The sequence below is a fragment of the Martes martes genome (genome assembly GCF_963455335.1).
Source record: "Martes martes genome assembly, chromosome: 7".
In the NCBI taxonomy this organism is placed as follows: domain Eukaryota; kingdom Metazoa; phylum Chordata; class Mammalia; order Carnivora; family Mustelidae; genus Martes; species Martes martes.
Genome location: NC_137894.1, coordinates 101,108,870 through 101,131,352, shown reverse-complemented (window position 1 = coordinate 101,131,352; position 22,483 = coordinate 101,108,870). Strand labels below are relative to the sequence as shown.

The 22,483-nt window shown below is 37.3% G+C and overlaps 1 protein-coding gene across 1 annotated transcript; it reads right to left on the bottom strand.

Annotated features, from left to right (window-relative positions):
* Positions 1-1,690: 1,690 nt before the first annotated feature.
* On the bottom strand, positions 1,691-22,293 carry SOCS4 (suppressor of cytokine signaling 4). The gene is made up of 2 exons (XM_080809588.1): positions 22,171-22,293; positions 1,691-5,461 (listed from the first exon to the last, which is right to left on the bottom strand). Exon 2 carries the CDS (start codon positions 5,367-5,369, stop codon positions 4,044-4,046), a length of 1,326 nt encoding a protein of 441 aa, XP_080665714.1. The 5' UTR covers positions 5,370-5,461; positions 22,171-22,293; the 3' UTR covers positions 1,691-4,043.
* Positions 22,294-22,483: the final 190 nt, after the last annotated feature.

Below are 22,483 nucleotides of genomic sequence, written 5' to 3'. Positions count from 1 at the left end.
GTCTACACTTCTTAGAAGCCAATCCATTTAAAGTCACCTCCACTGTGTCAAATATCTTAATATATTAGAATGGCATAGGCAGACTCTTGTAGCATTGCTCATTTCTACTAGGTCACTAAAAAAAGAAAAAAAAAAAAACTTTGTGCTTTCTGTTCATTCTTTAGAAATAAAAATGTAAAACTGATTACAGTTAAAACCAAAATCGTAAAATTTTTTTTCCAAAATAGAAACAATAGTCTGCTTGATTTAAAATCTTTCATTCATTTGGGTATTATTTAACACATAGAAGTTTTTTTGTTTGTTTGTTTGTTTTAACATTTAAACATTGTTCTCCCTGTGTTGTCTCCAGAAATAGTTAAGTCTACTTTCCTGTGAAATTTACTCCACCAAAATCAATATATAACCTATTTGACTCATTATAAATAAAAGCAACAAAAAAGTTTTTAAATAAAAACTAAGTATATTTGTAAGAGTTAGGTTTCAAGGTTTTTGTTTCAAAGGAAAAAACTGCTCTATTATGTGGGTCTATAAAATGATCCAAACTTCAGAGAGGCAGGAAGCTGATAACTTGATTTGTCTTCTTAATGGCTTTGGCTCATGAATAAATGATAATGGTTTGTGTTTTTCTTATAAAAAGAAATGGAATTTGTATGAGTCCTATTGGCCACATTTACTCTACTTTTTAAAGGATTTCTAATTACTTAGACATTCTTTATATTATTTATAATAAGTCACAACTTTAACTGAAAGCCATTCTTTGACCATTAGCTGAAATTCAGGAAAGAACACAGTTCTGTTCACCAAATCAATAAATCTAACCACAGGCTGACTAAAAGGTTCCTTTAATCTTCTTCCTTTAAATTAAACCATTCTATAAATTATTTAAGTGAATGGCATAGCTATAGAAAGATCACATAGGATTCTTCATACAAAAATGCTCAAGGATCCTAAAAAAATCCATTCAGAATATTTTAGGAATTAGAATATGAATCAAGATGCTATAGCTTTAAATTTAAAAAAAAAAAAAAAAAAAAGATGCATGGTGGTGGTGGTGGGATTGTCCTGAAAAGCTTGAGAAATAGAAAAGTCAACTTTATTTCCTGATTAGTGCAGGATGATTCCCAAAGCGCAGTTAAGTGTCTGGTCCAGACCAGCTATTAGCAGTTAAGTAGTTCCCTTTCACTATCAAGGCTCTTCCCTGAGGTGATGCCTAAATTCTTAATTTTAATATTTTATCTTGTTTCTTTTAGCTCCATCTTCTCTCACCAATAGGCGCTACACATTTCCACCATGCTGATGCTTTCTCAACTCTGGAATTTACACTTTTCAAATGCCCACAAACCTAGAGTTACAAAATTTATATTTAGATATATTTGTATCTTTCCTTACATTCCTTTCATGACTTAGTCACTTTTGTTTTATACATTCCAATAATTACATATTTTACATTTTTAAAATAAGTTTGTGAATACTGGATGTGCTTCCAAATGTATCCTCACAAAGTAAGAGAAAGGTATTAGCCTTTCTAAATTCCAATTCTTTAATGTTTTAAAAAATTAATTACTCTTTCCTTTTTCCTTCGTGGTAAACAATTCCCTTCTCAAGTCTTTATACTTGTACTTTCCATATTTCTTTTCACTCTAGCAAATACCAAAGGAAAAATACAAACCATTTCAGAGTAAATGAGTCTCTTCCCTGCTCTCATTTATTAGGTCATTTACTTCAAGGGTATATATATGGCAGTATTTTGAAAATGTTAAGTTATTAATACCTTTAAGTGAAAAAATAAGAAAGCCAAAGAAAATATATCACAAGCAACCAGTTTGAATATATGAAAAGCTACTCATATCTTGATTTTCATATAAACATTAATTTTTACCATTATAAAAGACAACATAATTATATTTCATTTTTTCTTTACAAAATTACTCTATAACAGAATATTTGTTAGCTAGTCATCCCTTAGGTTTTTCTGTACTGATAAAAAGTTACTTTTAAAAGAAAAATATTTAAAACAAGAATTGTTTCACAGAAACAGAAAGTCTCATTATCAAATTCTGATAAAAAACTATAATCATGGGTAGAGTCTTACTACACTATTAGTGTTCTTTCACCAAAAATGGATATTTAGGAAGTGGCTTATTGGTAAATAAGACAAGCTTCTCAGTGATCTACAAAAAGTGTCACAATAAAGATGAGGTAGTATGAGACTTTTCTACTTTTGTAAAAGGGAAATATCATCTTTAGAAGAGATATTTATCCCGGTATCGGTGTTAATGATATCCTGAGCCTCATTACTCCACAGACAGGTGCCATAATTAGTAGTTACCCTACCTGGAATAAGACAATCTTGAGATCACTGAGAAAAAAAAGAATGCTAGAAAATGCTAAGAGATTTTCTTGGTTTAATATTGTTGTAATTGCTAAAAATTTATTTTAAAGCTATTACTGAAAAATGCCATCTTTATGTTTACAACAGAACTGCAGGAAAGGGAAATGCTACTTCAACATAAAAGCAATGATACTTAAGAAGCATCTGTTCTAACTTGGAAACTTGAGTCAAATTTCTTCCAATCCAGGTAGAAGCAGCTTCCTACCGGATCTAAATTAGCATCAAGAAATCAATTACTAGGAAAAAAAAAAGAAATCAATTACTAGGATATTAAAAATGCCAATTTGTACAAAGGGCTAGACAGCTCACCAGAAGAAATAACCGTCTAGGAAATTTATTATGCACTGACTCTTTAAAAAAGTGGAGTTAGATAGGGTATCACTCCATTTACCTTTATCATACTGGGATGACATTCCTAAAAATGCTTCTGTACTGGGATAGCAAATTTAAAATACTACTCCTAGTGCCTAGTGCTTTTCAGTATGGTATAAGCCATGTAGCTCTCAAAACGTTTTCCCTTTTTTGAAGCCACAGTAAAGACATGTTAATTCTGAAGACAAGAATAATTATTTGAAACTTGAAAATCAAAACCAATATTAAGTTTCAGAAAACTGAGCTCCATGTTTTACTTCTTGAATCCTTAGTGAAGCTCACTTTAAAATAATGAAGACTACTTAGGTCCTCTTTGGTTACTGATGGAAATTTCTGGCTGTTTATAAAACCGTGGCAGCTCCCCAAAATAACAGGCTCAGAGTTTCTATGAAAAGGCTAATCAGAAGAAACACTTCATAAGTAAATACAGAAAAACCCCATAGTTGCTTTAATATGTTAGTAACTACTATACTAATAGTGTTGTTATTTTTAAAGCTTCCAGTGAGAAAGGAACAATATTTGTTCTGAAGATAGCAACTCATCTAGGTTGAGTGAAAGACCTATTCAAAAATAAATGACCATGCTACAGTGTAGGAAATAAATTCACTTCCAAAAAGTCATGTACTCATTTGATTCTTCCTAATCAGATTAATCAAATTTAGTAATACTGCTTTATAGTTAGTATTTAAAATGAAAACACTTCAAGTTTAATTTCAAACCATTTGTTACCTTTAACATCCCTATTATTTATTATTAAGTTACAAGACTCAATTACATTGATATGGATTGTGAATTACAACACACTCAGGTTTACTGAAGAATTTTAAAACAACTCGGGAAAGGAGGATGAGGAAACTATATTTTATGTATAGGAATGCCAATGGCATAGGTTAACAAGGGAACATGTAGGAAAGGACATAAGCTTATTTTTAAAGAAAAGTATGAAATATAGACTACTTAACTGTATTTGCAATGCCTACCAAATTTCAAATATCCCTGGACCTTAAGGAAATTACAATTAAGAAAAAAAATTATGTATACAATCTATCTGTAAAACCAAAAACCAAACACCTGGTCAAAAATATTCATTAACCCCTAGTGTGTAACTTTAAACAATTACTTTATCATAAGAAAAATAAACTGATCTGGAAGTAAAATTTAGGGCAGAGATTTATTTTATATTTCAACTGCCCTTGTAGAAAAATTCAAAGTGACATAAGAAAAATAAAATATTAAATGAAAATATGTATATAATCATTCCCATATTCCTACATATTCCCTAGCATTGTTCTGGTGCATCAATCCTGAGTACTCTAACTTTTGATTTATAGTGATATTCCTTCAGATATAATTTCATAGAAGAAGGAATTGGAAGGGCATCAATGCCATCATAAGTTGTACAGTTACAAATAACTGTTCTGCATATATGCTGCAAGGAAAAGGGGAAAGTCCGAATTAAAGGAGTGGATAAAAGTGGTTCGAAGAACATACAGGCACTTGGGTCCTTATAATGTTCTAGGAGCCCAGTAATGTCAGGAGAATGGAAGACACAAGGATCATGTGCATCAAAGCTAAAGTTGTGATTCCATTGTTCAATTCTAGCATGAAGAGAACGACTATAGCGTCTAAAACTAACTGAGAATAAATAGTCTTCCTGTGCTGAGTCTCGAAGTAAAAAGGTACCCTCTGGTTTTCCCTCTAGTAGAGCTTCAGCTGCATATTTATCCATAACTCCCCAGTAACATGGATTGTTATTGATCTGCAGGAGGTCTGGTACAAGACAGTGGACATAATCAATCTGGGTATGGTACTTAGGAGGTGTTTCCAACTGCAGGATTTCTTCATCCATTTCCCATTTGGGTTTGTTTCTTTTCCTGGAACTTGTGCAAAGTGTAATAATTTCATCATCTGAATCCATATCACTATCTTCTATACTGTTATTTGAAACCAGGTTCATCACAGAGCCAGTCACAGGACCACCTCTACATGAAGAAGCACTGTTGGTGGTTATGACACAGGGCTGAACATTGGTTTGTGAGAAGCAGTTTACCTCTTCTTCCACGTTTCTTCTTTGTTTTAGCTGACCATCCCTCAGGTCACTCTGAGACGAGTCTGTGCTTACCCATTCATTGGATTTGGGATTTATAGGAGCAGTGTGTCGTTTAATAAAGTGCCACCTAAAGGCTAAATCTGATCGAGGTGGGAAAGGACACTTATCTAACATGAGTTCACTGATATGAATTTTCCTTTTAGATGGAAGCCCCGAAGAGTGCCGACCACTACAATTCTTTATTGGAAAACACTGCCCCACGGCATCTTGCAGTTTCTGTTTAAGAGAGCGGCCTAAAAATCTATGCCCACAGGAATGATCTAAATCCAACTCGATAGATGAACAGCTGTGCTTCCTTTCTTGGCTCCTTAAAGGAACTTCAGTTTTCTCTACAGCATTCACTGTTTCAGCATCTGAACAACTTTCACTCTTTTTTGACCAAGATAATTTCTTTCCACTCCACACATAACCGTCCTTTCTGTCAGCACTTCTACTTCGACTAGTTTTGGGCCTCACATCTACATTTTTGCTAATACTTTCACTATTTTCTGCCATTTTAACAAATTTTCCACAAATTCCAGTGTTATAAATACTGCTTTTTCAGTTTTTCCAGCAGGAAGTTTCTTCTGGGCACTCTCTGGATATATCTAAAGGAAAACAAAACAAAACAGCAGTCATTTGTCATTCACTTCTTCTTTTTTAAATTTTTTTGAGAGAGAGAGAGAAAGAGAGACCACGGGAGCAGGGGAGGGGGAGAGGGAGAGAGAGAATCCCAAGCAGGCTCCATGCTCAGGATAAGCAAGTGGGCAGGGGTAGGGTAGGGGTGAGGGGCAGAGAGAGGGGGAGAGAATCTCTAGCAGATTCCACACTGAGCACTGAGCCCAACATAGGGCTTGATCTCCTGACTGTAAGATCATGACCCGAGCTGAAACCAAGAATCAGACGTTTAACCAACTGAGCCACCCAGGCATCCAACTGTCATTTACTTCACATACAGTAGTTTCTATTTTAAGCCCCAATCAGACATAAGATGAAAAAGCATAACTAGTACATGAACAAGATAAGAGTACTGGATATGTTGGAAGACAGTTCCAAGATATTTTGTTTTCACTTAAATGATCTGCTCTACCATATACTATAATTTCATAGTGCCCAGGAGTCAAGAATATACGTTCCTTTCCTACAGTTAACTTCCAATGTAGGTTGGAAAAAGTGAGGCCACCTCTTGGTCCAATTGTATGCTCAAAATGTGAACAATTTCTAGTCTTGAGGTATACCTTATGCCAATCTCTCCTCCCCTTATTTTTATTTCACAGCAGACCAGTCAGTGAGTCGATTATAAAAGACAGGAGGAATACATGAGTTGGTGTTTGAGAACCACTACCCTGTAGTTCCCTCACCTACCTCTCCTTGCTTTGTTTCCTATGGATTGAAAATATAAACTTTAAGTTATAAAAGCTGTTGAGAATTAAATAATCACCACTGAACAACAGGAACATCATGCGAGCATTCCCTATGCAGTTTTGTCAACTCATTTCAGTAACTGGTCAACTTCACTATCAATCTAGGCAGTTTTTAGAAAATAAGGAATAGGATAAAAAAATCTGTTACTTTACACATACACCCTTGTATTTTTCTTGGTAATCTTGAGAAACAAGCAGATAAATTTCTATAGAGCAATGACTGTCTTATAAAATTGGCTAGAGGGCGCCTGGGTGGCTCAGTGGGTTAAAGCCTCTGCCTTCAGCTCAGGTCATGGTCCCGGGGTCCTGGGATTGAGCCCCGCATTGGGCTCTCTGCTCAGCAGGGAGCCTGCTCCCCCCACCCACCCTCCCGCCTGCCTCTCTGTCTACTTGTGATCTCTATTAAGTAAATAAATAAAATCTTTAAAAAAAAATTGGCTAGATATATTAGAATTAAACAATGTGAAGCACTGAGTTTTATTAAGACTAATAGTAATGATTGGTCAAAGAGGGGATTAGCTTAACTATTCTTAGGTGGAATATTAAACCCAGAATTGGGATTCTGTAATCCTAAATAAGGATTTTATAATCTCAAATATTTTGCAAATGACATTTGAATTTGGAGACTTTACAATTAAGTTTCTGATTATGTCAAAGGAACATTAGAATCCCACCAGTCACGTAAATGTTTCGAGCCACCTGAATGCATTTTCAAAGCAATAGGATTTTTCAAGCAAGCATCTGTAGTAGTAGCAAATATGACTGGCAAGTACTTAAAAGTGTGAACTAATAAATCAGACTTGCCAAATAAAATACTCCATTTCTGAACACTGAATAGCACCTGGTGATTATACAGACTATTTTGTTTAGTGAGCTCACTAGTGTATACTCATTTAAAATCCATAGGGAAAGTATTTTAAAATCTAATTTTGAGGGATACATCATCATTTATTATACCAAAATTATATTCAACATTATGCTTTGGCTGTGTTTGACTTTGACTAAGTTTCACTGAACAAAAATAAACAAGAAGCAACAAAGTAAGCTGAAGAATATGGAGAGTCATTGATTAGAAGAGACACTTGTTATTAAGAGCTTATACTTAAACATATTTTTCAAGATAAAAAAGTAATATAGGAGCCCTAAGCAGACCTTTTTCATTAATACTACATAGTTTCTACTTTTTTTTATTCAGTTCTGAAAAATATGTAAGATCTGAAATGCCTGGTGATTTACTAAAAAAAAATCCAAACAGCAGTTTATTAAACTCTATGAGCAACTTTACTCCACTGAATATAAACTCCCTCAACTTGCCTATTAACTCTACCTTGTACCATTTCTTCTTTCACTTCTATTATCAAAGATAAGCTCCCTATCTCTGTTCTTGATGGCATTCCCATCTTTGCCAGGGCCTGCTTCAGTTTTTCTCTCTCAAGTTCTCTCTGCTGTCAGTAACAACCAAGTCTCCTATAAAATCCTTTAGTGATTCTAATGCTTCCTTTAGCTACTACACCTGCTGCTTTCCATTACTAAATTTGTTAGTGAGTATTGTAACTTCATTTCCCCTCAAAATGACAACAGCTTTTTGTTTTCTTCTGATTATAAAATAAGTAATTGTTTGGTTTGAAATGGCCAAGTGAAAATCTTTTTGCTCTATCCTCTCAGAAGTCAACCTAAAACAAGCAAAAAATGAGAAAACACAAATCTTATCTTTGACAAGACTAGCAGATGTCTACAACTTGAATCACAAAATATGAGGAGAGAATATGAATGGAGGAGCAGTAAATAACTCAGCAGCTGAGAGCTGGGTAACACTAGGCACAGAGATGACATGGATGAGAAGCAAACCAACAGAGTAAGCAAAGTCCAGGACCCAGAGGCACCAGAGGACACAGAAGTGGGGGGAGAACAGGGTGGAAAATAGGAGAAGCAGGTTGAAAATATGCATAAGTACAACTGGATCTCTCCATTTTTTACTCCTACACTTAGAAGAGATGGGATATTTATCATTTGGTGAAATGGAATTAGCGAAGACCAGAACTTTGGATATCAGACATAGAGGGCGGAGGGGAGGTTTGGGACAAAAATCAGAATGAAAGCTCCTACTTCCTTTTCCCATCCAACACCCAAAACTCCAGCAGCCAGATTTATATCTCCTAATAGGGGACTAAAAGATACTTTGCAGAAGAAATAGAATGGCCAAAGAGAAAAGACCTCTAGATGCTGACAGCTGGGACTCCACCAATAAAAAGCTTGGAGGGAGGTGCCCGGGTACCTCTGTTGGTTAAGCGATTCAAGAGTGGACTCTTGACTGTGGCTCGGGTCATGAGCTCAGGGTTGTGAGATCAAGCCCCTTGCCAGGCTCCATGCTCAGTGGGGAGTCTGCTCGAGATTCTCTCTCTCCCTCTTCCTATGCCCCTCCCCTGACATATACTCTCTCTCTCAAAATAAATAAATGAATCAAAAAGAACAAAATAAAACAAATAAAACTGGAAGACCCACCCAAGCATGCAGAGAAGCTTGCCAGTCCACAAGCCCCACCTATGCACACAGCTGTCGGGCAGCATTGTTGTGCTTCATTCACTCCACAATATGAATGAATACTCACAGGTCATCAGATTTTTGAGGAAAGCCTCTAACATGAACAACAACAGTTTTAGAGGCTAAAACTAAAAGCTTAGAGAAAACAATAACCACAAAAAGAGCAGAAAATAAAATTGATTTCTTCCAAGTTAAGAAAAGATATCACACCTATGAATAAGTAAGAGGAGTCTGGGACAATCAGAGAATAAGAAAGTTTTGTAAATTAAAAATTTGATTACAGAGATAAAATATTCAATAGGAAAGTTGGGAGAATAAATTGAGGAAATAACATGAAATAGGAAAAAAACGGTTTATTAGACCTAAAAGGTAAGAAAACTTAGAGGAACAATATAGACATTTCACAGAAAATAACAAAATGAAGAAGGGAAACTATGTTAGACAATTTCTCAGAACCAAAGGATATGTGTATCCACACTGACAGAGTCCACTGACTACCCAGCACAATGGGGGGAAACACACACCGAGCTACATTATTCTAAAATTTTAGAACCCTAGAGATAAAGTAGAGACACTAAAGTTAAGAGGGTAGATGTCATGTTAAGTGTTCTTACCACAGTTAAATAAAGAAATAAATATGTCCACACCCCAAAATAGATAAAAATTAAAAAACAGTCTTCCTGGGGCACCTGGGTGGCTCAGTGGGTTAAGCTTCTGCCTTTGGCTCAGGTCATGATCTCAGGGTCCTGGGATCGAGCCCCACGTCAGGCTCTCTGTTCAGCGGGGACCCTGCTTCCCCTCTTTCTCTGCCTGCCTCTCTGCCTACTTGTGATCACGCACTCTCTCTCTCCGTCAAATAAATAAATAAAAACTTTAAAACAAAACAAAACAAAACAAATCTTCCTGAGGAAAAAAGGTCACAAAGGACTGTAAATAAATGGCATCTGGCTTCTCAACAGTAACACTGGAAGCCAGAGGCTAGTTTTGGAAGCTAGAAGCTACTTTCCAACTTTGAAGAGATAACCAGCCAAATTATCCATCAAATATGAGGATAAATTAAAGAAATTTTCAGATATGCAAAGCATCAACAATTTTACCTCATATTGGAAGATACAGTCTTCTAAAATTAGAATGTACACCCACAACAAAAGACGTAACACAGGAAATAAGATATTTAACACTAGAGAGAGGAAATGTGAATTCTCAGGATGATGAAGAAGGAAAGTCTCTAGATAATAGGGTCTCCAGAGCAACTAGTCCACTTAACGACACAAGGCTATAGACTCCAAGGTGGAGGATTTTGAGAAAAAAAAAAAAAAAAAAAAAGAAGAACAGATTTCTGGAAAATTCAATTGAGAACAATGCCAACAGAAGAAGAATTAGGTAATTATCAATTACACAAAAATTCAAGAGTTATACAAGAAAGTAGAATTGTAAAACATCTGGCTCAGGACTGAAAATATCATTTACATATTCATCAAAACTGTGATATAAATGCAATAAGAAAATGGAAAGATGGGATGCCTGGGTGGCTCAGTTGGTTAAGCATCTGCCTTCCGCTTGGGTCATGATCCCAGGGTCCTGGGATCGAGTCCTGCATCAGGGTCCTTGCTCAGCAGGAAGCCTGCTTCTCCCTCTGCTTCCTGCTTGTGTTCATGCACACTCTCTCGATCTGACAAATAAACAAAATCTTAAAAAAAAAAAATGGAAAGAAAGGAAGGAGACTAAAAAAAAAAAGAAAAGAAGGAGACTAAAAGAGTTAAATCCTCATCTATCATAAAAGGAAGTCAAGTGACAACGTCTGATAACTGATGAATCAAGAAAGAAGAGGGGCACCTGGGTGGCTCAGTGGGTTAAAGCCTCTGCCTTCGGCTCACATCATGATCCCAGAGTTCTGGGATCGAGCCCCACATCAGGCTCTCTGCTCCAGCGGGGAGCCTGCTTCCTCCTCTCTCTCTGCCTGCCTCTCTGCCTACTTGCGATCTCTGTCAAATAAATAAATAAAATCTTTAAAAAAAAAAAAAGAAAGAAGTATAAAAGTAAATATCTGAAAAACAGTTAAAGACTGAAAGTAGATGCCTTTGGAATGGGTAGGACTGTAGCATTTATATTATCTAATATTTCAACTTCATTTTTAACCTGGGTGCATATATCATTTTGATGAACATAAATAACCATAATTCATAGTCATGATTAATTCAAACTAAGCTTATAATTACGAAAAAAAAAAAACAAAACCCCAAGCTATCCATAACCCTACCATTCAGCAGAAACCATTTTAACATTTTCAATATCTCTATGCATGGATATGACAAGAATGCAGTTCCACAGCACAGTAATGGCGGCCACTAGTAGTATGGTTTGAGTCTGGTTTATTTTATACTAGCCATACAACTTGAAACCTCAGTGTTTTTCATCTATAAAATAGAGATATTGGGGATGCCTGGGTAGCTCAGTCGGTTAAGTGGCTGCCTTTGGCTCAGGTCAGGATCCCAGCATCCTGGGATCGAGTCCCGCATCAGGCTCCTTTCTCAGCGGGGAGACTGCTTCTCTCTCTGCCTCTGCCCGCCACCCTGCCTGCTTATGTTCTCTCTCTCTGACAAATAAATAAATAAACCTTAAAAAAAAATAGAGATATTGATGCTATTTCATTCGGCTGTTGGGGATTAAATGAAATAATGTATATAAAGTACTCAGCTCAGATCCTAAATGTATTAAGTAATCAATAAATGTTCTTATTTTTTTTTAAAAAGACAGATTACACATATATTGTTTTATTAAAGCACATAAGCCAGTTTAACAGAAATTATTCCTGGGGCTCCTGGGTGACATAGTCATTGGGAGTGTCCAACTCTTGTTTTCTGCTCTGGTCGTGATCCCAGCCCCATGTTCAGCTCCACATTCATCACGGTGTCTGCTTGAGATTCTCTCTCCCTCTTCCTGTCCCTCCCACTTGTTCTTTCTCTCTCTCTCTCAAATAAATAAAAGAAATAGTTTATAATGACAACACGGCAGAATACTTTTGTCTCTAGTACAATTCTAACTTAAAAAGTTTATAAGTAAATAGAATTTTCAGGAGGATAACATGTTTCAGTGAAAAAGGATCAACATGCCAGATATAGCTGGAACTCAAGAGACACGAAGCTAGAGAAGAGTTTCACATTTTCTCCCAAAGAACTAATTTCCACCCTTATTCTATATAAGCTAACATGCCAACATAACAGATTTACTTTGACAAGACTTACCAACTTGTACATAATAGGTACTAATAAATTAAGTATTCTCTGGATTTTTGGTTAACTGTTCTTACATGTGCTAATGCTGCAGATGTCCATAAAATAATGTGACATACAATAGCCCTAGATGAATGTTCCATATATATATATTTTTTAAAGATTTTGTTTATTTATTTGACAGAGAGAGAGAGATTACAAGTAGACAGAGAGGCAGGCAGAGAGAGAAGGGGAAGCAGGCTCCCCGCTGAGCAGAGAGCCCAATGCGGGGCTCGATCCCAGGACCCTGAGATCATGACCTGAGCCGAAGGCAGAGGCTTAACCCACTGAGCCACCCAGGCGCCCCGAATGTTCCATACATTTACTTGTACTTAAAGAGTTAATACACAGAAAATCTCGACTTAGTTTTGGATGTATCTGAGAATTATAGCCTTCTATAAATTTCACATAACTATTCTTTTGCTAGAAAACTGAGTTCATGCTTTAGAAGTCCCTCCCACTTTTATAAATTATGGCAAAAAAATTGATTTGGTAAAACATACCATATCAATATACGGTCCAAAATGTCATTTAATGTTATAGTCTTCAAAGCAGTAAGAAATTTTAACTTCTACTTATATTTGTATAAACATTAGAAAAATTAAAATTCATTACTGTTGAATATATGGTTGGCAATGTTCCCATCGCTCATTGTCAAATTACTTGTTGGATGGTGTCCTGTTCCTGAAGGAAGAGTCGGGGTTCCAAAAAGCTGAGGACCTGATGGCAGCCCTCTCCATTTCTTTGTTTACCTATGGTGAACTGCACCTGCTTCCATGTTGCTAGAATAGATTTGTGGATTATATTACCTTAAATAATATAATCTGCACAATATTTGTAAATAGACACAATCATAGAAATTTTATAACATATCAGGTTTGCTAGTTACCTTAAGGTAACTAGCAAAGTACTGAAGTTGTTGAAATTTAAGGTGTTCTAAAATTGATGATCTTTACTGGGATAAGTGGTTCTCAGAAGCTATTTAGCAGATATATTAAAAAAGTAAGGCAAAACAAAACATTTAGCTGGTTACTTCATGGTGTAGGTAACATCTTAATTACTAAGAAAGTAACTGCTTTTAAAAAATTTGTGCTACAGGGGCACCTGGGTGGCTCAGTGGGTTAAAGCCTCTGCCTTCGGCTCAGGTCATGATCCCAGCGTCCTGGGATCGAGCCCGGCATCGGGCTCTCTGCTCAGCAGGGAGCCTGCTTCCTCCTCTCTCTCTCTCTGCCTGCCTCTCTGCCTACTTGTGATCTCTGTCTGTCAAATAAATAAATAAAATCTTTAAAAAAAAAAATTGTGCTACAGAGAGATCTTTTTAGAAAAAAGATATTCAGAATTTCCTTTACTATTACATGATTTCTTTACAAAAAGGATAAAAATCCATTATATGTATAAACTCTCAAATCTTTACACTTAGAAAAATAATTTTTTAATCTCTTCCACAAGTTTCATTAAAACTTTTTTTTTTTTTAAAGCGAGCGCATGCAAGGGGTGGGGAACAGAGCAGAGGGAGAGAATCTTAAGCAGGCTCCATGCTGTGTGGAGTCTGACATGGGGCTCAATCCTGTGACCCTGAGATCATGCTCTGAGATGAAATCCAGAGTCAGACACTTACTAAGCTTAACCGACTGAGCCACCCAGGTGTCCCAAACCTTAAAATTCTTTTTTTTTTCTTTTTTCTTTTTCCAAACCTTAAAATTTTTTTTAAAAGATTTTATTTATTTATTTATTTATTTATTTTTTTAAGATTTTACTTATTTATTTGACAGACAGAGATCACAAATAGGCAGAGAGAGAGAGAGAGAGAGAGAGGAGGAGGAAGTAGGTTCCCTGCTAAGCTGAGAGCCCAAGGCAGGGCTCGATCCCAGGACCCTGGGATCATGACCTGAGCCGAAGGCAGAGACTTTAACCCACTGAGCCACCCAGTCGCCCCCAAACCTTAAAATTCAAAAGTAAAAGTTCAATCACGGTGTTCTCCATAAAAATAACAACTTTTAATGAGAACATTATTTTTACTGTTCTATTTTAAAGACTAAAGATGAGTATTAGAAAAGTGTTTTGGTGTCTTGCCTATAGAAGTAAAATCTAAATGTAAAAAAAAAGGTGTTGGGTTCTGAATCTGACAGAATCCTTTCAAATAACCTACCACTAGTTCTTGGAATTTTACAAATTTTGAATAAATGAGGCAGAAGAGATTCGAAGTGATAAGAAAATGGCTTTATGGGGCACCTGGGTGGCTCAGTGGGTTAAGCTTCTGCCTTTGGCTCAGGTCATAATCTCAGGGTCCTGGGATCAAGCCCCGCATCGGGCTCTCTGCTCAGCAGGGAGCCTGCTTCCCCCGCTCTCTCTGCCTGCCTCTCTGCCTACTTGTGACCTCTCTTTCTCTGTCAAATAAATAAATCTTAAAAAAAAAAAGAAAGTGCCTTTACTACCTTCTTAAATGTAGTATAGAAATCAAAGATGATACTTTAAAGGGTGCTGACAAATCAAAGATCTTTGTTGGTAACTGCAAACCTTTTTTTTTTTAAGAGGGTGAAAAAAAATCACTAGGGAGAAGCTTGCTTTGGCTCTTGATTCAATAATTAATTTTTTATAAAGGCAGCTAAATTACATTGCTCTGGGGAGTACACAGTGACATCTTTTAAAAATTGTTATTTCTTTTTTTTTTATATTTTATTTATTTATTTGACAGAGATCACAAGTAAGCAGAGAGGCAGGCAGAGAGAGAGAGAGGAGGGAAGCAGGCTCCCTGCTAAGAAGAGAGCCCGATGCGGGGCTGGATCCCAGGACTCTGGGATCATGACCGGAGACGAAGGCAGAGGCTTTAACCCACTGAGCCACCCAGGCACCCCCCAAATTATTATTTCTTAATGAGCAAGAGGCAAATATCTAAAAAAGCAAATTTATATAAAAGTCATTTTCAAGAAAGCAAGTTCCCAGATTCCCAGCAGTCATTTGATTCCAGCTTCTACTGCAAGGACAGTGAACCTAGAATAAATATCCAACATAGCCATTCTACTAACAAAGGTTTAAATAACATTTAATTAGGTCTATTGAGTAAGGCCAAATAGGTGATTTTAATTCAAGATTTCTACAGAAAATTCTTAAAAAGCCAACTATTAGGGATGCCTGTCTGGCTGGCTCAGTAGGCAGAGCATGCGACTCTCAGTCTCAGGGGGTTATGAGTTCAAGGGCCATGTTGGGCATGAAGGCTCCTTAAAAAAAAAAAAAACAAAAAAAACCCAATAATTAAAAGGTTAAACTTCATCTATCTGAAAAATTCCTTGTATTCTCTATGTCACTGGATACCAGAGCATTATTATATATATCAATTATTCACTGAACGACAACTTTATCTACAATGCTGATGCATATCTAAGGCCAGAATTCATGTAAATACTAAATTAAAATAAATTTGATCCTAAAATAATTATTTATTACACTACATAAAGAACTTATAAATAAATTATTACTCTGGTAGTAATTCAGCTCTGGGAATTTCCTGACCAAATCCAGGACTCCAAAGTTTACCTGCCATTATATGTCCCCAAACTGATCACAGACTATGATCAGAAAGCATTCTGATCATAGTTCGTGATAGCTCAATTGTACTCCATGGGTCATAGTCCTTAACATTTGATCATAGTTTGATACTTGAGGAGGATTCTGTGGAGACATTTAGAGCCCACAAATGGAATATACTGGACAGTAGATGACAGATGAATTCCTTGAAATATTAAGGAAAAACACGAAAACCAAGTTTGTCCACGTGAAAAAAAAAATCTCAGCACTAAAAAAGTGCTTTGTTTTGTTTTTCTCATTACAAGAGCAATATAGGTTCATTTTCCAGAAAATATTTTGGTGTCTGCCATTTTCATGCTATCAAGTCAGGGCTCATGGGACCTAACTGGAATAATAAACAAACTAACAAAAGGAATTACTAATTAGTACTACTATATCTCCCTTCTCCCCATACTCTCCACTTACATTCCCAATTACAGTTTGCTTATGCTGGTGTCTGCCAGCCAGCCTGTACTTTCATGGACACTAGTTCTAAAAGATGTTAATACACATTCTAGAGAGATAGGGGTTTCCTTGTTAAACAAGCTTAGGAATGGCTTCCCATCTGAACTACTACAATGCATATTTAGCAAAAGGTTCTGATAGGTCCTTCAGTTAAGAAGCCTGCTAAGCCACAGTTTCCTGTACTTAGTCCACACAAATCCTTTTGGAGCAAATTTTAGGAGAAATATTAACTTGGGCCAATATTTAAATGATTGTACGTTCCCTGAGCATGCCAGAGAGAAATGGCCAGGAACCTGTCACTGAACAGGAGAGAAAAGAAAACTAAGAGCTGGCAGAACCTGGACTTTTAAAAGTGGAAGGACCTTAAAAGAATCTTAAAAACCAAAATATTTAAGATACATGATTCTAACTCTTTAGGGAATAAACTGGATTAAACAGATGTATTTTTTCTTTCCAATTTATAATTTTTTAATTATAAAAACAATATATGCTCAGTATAAAATATATGGAACATCCAGAAAAGTTTAAAAGTTTAAAAAAACCTATAATTCAATTACCTAAAGGTAGTGAATTTAGACATTTTGTTCTAGTTTCTTGCACTTTTTTTTCCTGTAAGAGTGATTTAGTCTAAAGAGAACATTTTAGGGATGCCTGGGCAGCTCAGTGGGTTAAGCCTCTGCCTTCGGCTCAGGTCACGATCTCAGGGTCCTGGGATTGAGCCCCGCATTGAGCCCCACATTGGGCTCTCTGCTCAGCAGAGAGCCTGCTTCCCCCTCTCTCTCTGCCTGCCTCTCTGCCTACTTGTGATCTCTCTCTCTTTGTGTCAAATACATAAACAAAATCTTAAAAAAAAAAAGAAAATTTTCATGTTTTAAACATCTATAAAAAAATCAATAATCTAGTTTTTCACTATATTATACATAAAAATGATCATGGGCAGATGAAGTAGCATGAGGGACTAAATCATCAAACATGGGCTAAAATCCAGACTTTGTCACATACTAGTTATATCATCTGATTTTAAAATCTCATTTAGCTTCAATTTTCACATTGCAAAATCTGGATAATGCCAGCTGCCTTATGTTTTTACCACTAGGATTAAGATGTATGAAAATAGCATACATTGAGATTAATGAAAATGCATATTAGTTAGCTTCCAAGAGTACTCAGAACTTTCATGTAAAATTAATTTCTAAAAACGAGAGGTGGGCAAGTGGCAAAATTAAAAAAAAAAAAAAGGAACAAGAGAAAACAAAGGCCACATATAAGTATTGAAAATCTGAGGCTGAGGAGGCTTCAGCATTTCTTTCTTTCTTTCTTTCTTTTTTTTAAAAGATTTTATTTATTTATTTGCAGAGAGAGAAAGAGATCACAAGTAGGCAGAGAGGCAGGCAGAGAGAAAAGGGGAAGCAGGCTCCCCGCTGAGCAGACAGCCAGACAACGGCAAGGGACTCAATCCCAGGACCCTGAGACCACGAAGGCAGAGGTTTAACCCACTGAGCCACCCAGGTGCCCCGGCTTCAGCATTTCTGAAATATCATAAAGCACTTTATATTCCTCCTGATATTAAACACTGTCCTTTTAAAAAGTTAAAAAATTTTAAATTCTTTAAAAATATTACAGGTATAAATAACTAAACCTTTAATTATTATTATTTTTTAAAGATTTTATTTATTCATTTGACAGAGATCACAAGTAGGCAGAGAAGCAGGCAGAGAGAGGAGGAAGCAGGCTCCCTGCTGAGCAGAGAGCCCGATGTGAGACTCAATCCCAGGGCCGTGGGATCATGACCTGAGCCGAAGGCAGAGGTTTTAACCCACTGAGCCACCCAGGCGCCCTAAACCTTTAATTATTAAAAAATGTAGCTTCTTGCGGCACCTGGGTGGCTCAGTGGGTTAAGCCTCTCCCTTTGGCTCAGGTCATAATCTCAGGGTCGGCATCAGGCTCTCTGCTCAGCAGGGAGACTGCTGCCCCGCCCCCCCCCCCCCCGCCCCGCCCCGCCCCGCCCCCGCCGACTGCCCGCCGCCTCTCTGCCTACTTGTGATCCCTATCTGTCAAATGAATAAATAAAATCTTTTTTAAAAAGTGTAGCTTCTAGCAAGCAAATTTAGTAAATACATAGATTTCAACAGGAAGAGTAGGCAAGGGGCGCCTGGGTGCCTCAGTGGGTTAAAGCCTCTGCCTTCAGCTCAGGTCATGATCCCAGGGTCCTGAGATGGAGCCCCACATCAGGCTCTCTGCTCCGCAGGGAGCCTGCTTCCTCCTCTCTCTCTCTGCCTGCCTCTTTGCCTACTTGTGATCTCTGTCAAATAAATAAATAAAATCTTAAAAAAAAAAAAAGGAAAAGAAAGAGTAGGCAAAGTTTCTTCTAACTGATTATAAATTATTCTTTCCATTGTTTTATAATAATTACATATCCTAAAAAAATTACATATCCTTATATTTAAGCTTGGGTGATAAGTTTTACCAATGCAAGTTTTAATAAACTAGTATAAGGTGACTCTAGACTTAAAATGCTTTTGTGTCCTGATGTGTTTTACTAAATTCTAAGTTTTATGTCAACACTTATGATATGGAGGAGCAGTATGGTAGATTACCTTGAATCAGAAGGTAAAAGATCTGAGCTCTATCTCTCATTTTGACATTTGGTAGGAATGTGACTTTGGACAAACTATAATCTGAGTCGGTTTCTTCATCAATAAAAGTGTGATTATATCTGTCTTGCTATGTAAGGATCCACTATCCAGGTGACAACATAATCAAATACTGTCACTGTCTCTAGCCACAAGAACTGGATAGCTAGGAAAAGAACTTTTATTGTATTGTCTTTTATACCTTAGTAAGTTTATACAGATTCAAGTATTATTTACTCCAAAAATAAATTAAATAGGCTGGTAAGTTGCAGGACATCTTCAGAGATACACAGATCTTCAGATATCTAAATTCCCTTTGATATTATTTTCTTCAATACTCCGTTCTCCTCATTTATTTTTGAGAGAGAGAGAGAGAACACACACGTGTCAGAGAGATGGGGGTTGAGGGGCAGAGGGAGAGAGAGAATCTTAAGTAGGCTCCATGCCCAGAGCAGAGGCCACTTGGGGCTCAAATTTCACGACCTGAGATGAAATCAAGAGTTAGATGCTTAACTGACTGAGCCACCCAGATGTCCCTCTCTTCAGTTATTTTAACATTCTCTTCCAGCCTTATCTTTCACATAATTAGTGATTTTTACATCAAGTACATATTTTGTTGAAAATGCATTTTTTAAACTCCTTCCATAACACAATACTGGTATGTTTCTTAGATATACTGAGTCTCTAAGAGTATATAATGTAGCTAATACTCATCACCATCAGCAGAATTGTAATATATTCATGTTTTCTCATCCTATTGCTCTTGAGAACAATATTTGTGAGTGTATAAATGGTCACAACAGAGCAAAGCTAACTAATCTTCACAACAATTTAAACTGTGATCTTGGTGTCATTTTCAGGGAGTTCATTCAGCTACCCACTCCTATGAGACACCCACTGTTAATGATAAATAAATCCATTTGGAAAATTTTGACAGCCACAACAAATTTTTTTAAGGCTATATTATCCTAACTAACCACACTATTTTGCTAACATTTAAGTTACTTGCATTTCATTACCACACTATCTTGTACATATTGTTTGAATGTCTGTTTCCAACAAGACAAAAAACTCACTGACATTAAAATTTGTCGGCATTTGACTGAAAGAGAAATGTAATACCAGCAAAAGTAAGAGTATATCTTTTAATACTTGAAAACTTTTACAAGATAATGATTTAAACAAAAACAAAGTCTATTTTATTTTTTTATTTATTTTTTTAAAACATTTTATTTATTCATTTGTCACAGAGAGCTATCACAAGTAGGCAGAGAGGCAGGCAGAGAGAGAGGGGGGAGCAGGCTCCCCTCTGAGCTGAGAGCCCGATGCAGGGCTCGCTCGATCCCAGAACCCCGAGATCATGACCCGAGCCCAAAGCAGAGGCTCAACCCACTGAGCCATCCAGGTGCCCCAACAAAGTCTATTTTATTTTTATTTTTTTTAAATTAACAGACTTCTTTTTTTTTTTTTTTTTTAAAGATTTTATTTATTTACTTGACAGACAGAGATCACAAGGAGGCAGAGAGGCAGGCAGAGAGAGAGGGAAGCAGGCTCCCTGCTGAGCAGAGAGCCCGATGCGGGGCTCGATCCCAGGACCCTGGGATCATGACCTGAGCCGAAGGCAGAGGCTTAACCCATTGAGCCACCCAGGCGCCCCACAAAGTCTATTTTAAATAAAAGCACTAACTACCCACCTAAGGTACCCTGTTAATAACACCAGGCGTTAGTAACAATTAGTTTTATACATCCACAAGTATCTTCTATACACTATAACAATTCATGGAAGCAGGTATCTCCATTTTAGAAATAAGGAATCTGACATTCAGAAAAAGTAAAGCATATTCAAGGTCATACAATGAGTAACTGTCAGCAAAAATTAAAACCTGGGGCTGTTTGACTCTAAGGCCTAAGCTCTTTCCATACACGTGAAATTTGTAAAGGAAATTTTTCTTTAACCTATGGATCAAATGGCTTGATTGCTAAGGCAGAGTTAAGGGAGAGAAATATAGATACCATTCATAGTTTAATTATTTTTTAAAAAACATTTTATTTATTTATTTGAGAGAGAGAGAGCGCACATGAGACTGGGGAGGGTCAAAGGGAGAAGAGGACTCCCTCCTGAGCTGGGAGCGAGATGTGGGACTAGATCCTGGGACTCTAGGATCATGACCGGAGCTGAAGGCAGTCACTTAACCAACTGAGCCACCCAGCCATTCATTCATGTGGCCATGAATGGCCACAAAGCCATTCATAATTTTAAAGTCACATAGTGTTATAGATGTCATAGATAGGGCATTTTATACCTATAACTCTTGTCCCAATTTACAGATTTTTTTTATGCTGAGCTCTGAATACTACTGCCTTGAAATCTCATCAAGATATATTCAACATAGAGACAAATATTATCAGTGTTCAACTTTAATCCCATGGTCTATCCAGTGATATTTACTCGGATAAAAAAAATTACAAATCAGTCTATCTAAAAATTAATGAATCATCTCCAAATAAAATTAAGTCACTCGAGAAAGAATCACCTCAGGTATCTTTTGCTGTTACGAGAAATCCATAATAGTTTGGCTATTTTTCCACAAATTCCAAGTTCATTTTCAGCCAACCATTTTTCCTCTTCATTAACATACCAAACTTGAGTATCTAGGAAGCCTATGTGGAACCCTAGTACTCGAAACAACCTTCACAGAATGCCAAGACAGGAAGAACAATAGCACCGTTTGTGAAACTGTGCAACTTTTCACAACGGAACTAGGTTGAAAACAATGGGGAAATGTCTACACCAGAAAAACGTCTCCCTTAGTTCATAAATTAGTGTCTGATGCAGACTAGAAGGTGGGTACCACAAAAATATGTAACTGTGAATGTATCCATCAGACCCGTCTACCAACATGGGAGAACACAGGGACACAATCAAAGCATGAACTTAATAGCCAAGACCTCGGTTCAGATTGTAAGGCGCGAACTAAGTATTCAACAATATACTTTAGTTCTGGCTCTTCCTTTAGCTCTAAATACGCAGTTCAGAGAATTTTAGGTGGGGTGTGAAGGGGGAAACCCAAGTTACTTTATTCTTAAGGGATATATGTAGAGGTTCCCCCCTCCCCCAATAAGCATTAATGTGCAGGCCATACCTCTTGGAACTGAGAATTGAGATGAAAATCTTCCCTCCTTTATCTCTATAGAAACGACAAGGTGAGGACACGAAGGATGCCAAGATTAAAGGTTTGGGAAGGGTCTCGGTCTCCTTGAGAGAAGATGCTCAAAGACCTCATTCTCTAACTGGGCCCCAAGGAGGAGCTGGACACGTTCAGCTGCACTCGGATATGGTTCATGTTAGGAGAGGCTGGAAGGCGACAGCCGACCCCAATCGGCAAAGCCGGGCAGCAACCACCCTTCCCCCACTCACCTCTCAGACCGCAGCTTAACTGGGGCTGTCCGAGAAACTGCCGCCATCACCATCGCCATCCCTCTAGAGTGCTCGCTAAGGTGGAGAAGGGAGGCCCAACCACTTCTGCACCTCGTGTAGGTCCTAAAAGGCCGATGCCTTTGTGCAAGCCCCCACCCGTCGGCGCTGAGTTCCTGTCTCACACATTGCGGTCACCGCCTCCACCTACTCCCAAGGCGCTGCCATCACTTCCGTGTTCGGCACCCTCCCTTTCTTTCTCACTCCCCTAGCAACCGGCTTTTTCCTTTCCAGGCGGCGCGCCGCTGACGCCACC

Coding starts and splice junctions, on each gene's coding strand:
- SOCS4 (XM_080809588.1), bottom strand. CDS start 5,369: ATGGCAGAAAATAGTGAAAGTATTAGCAAAAATGTAGATGTGAGGCCC.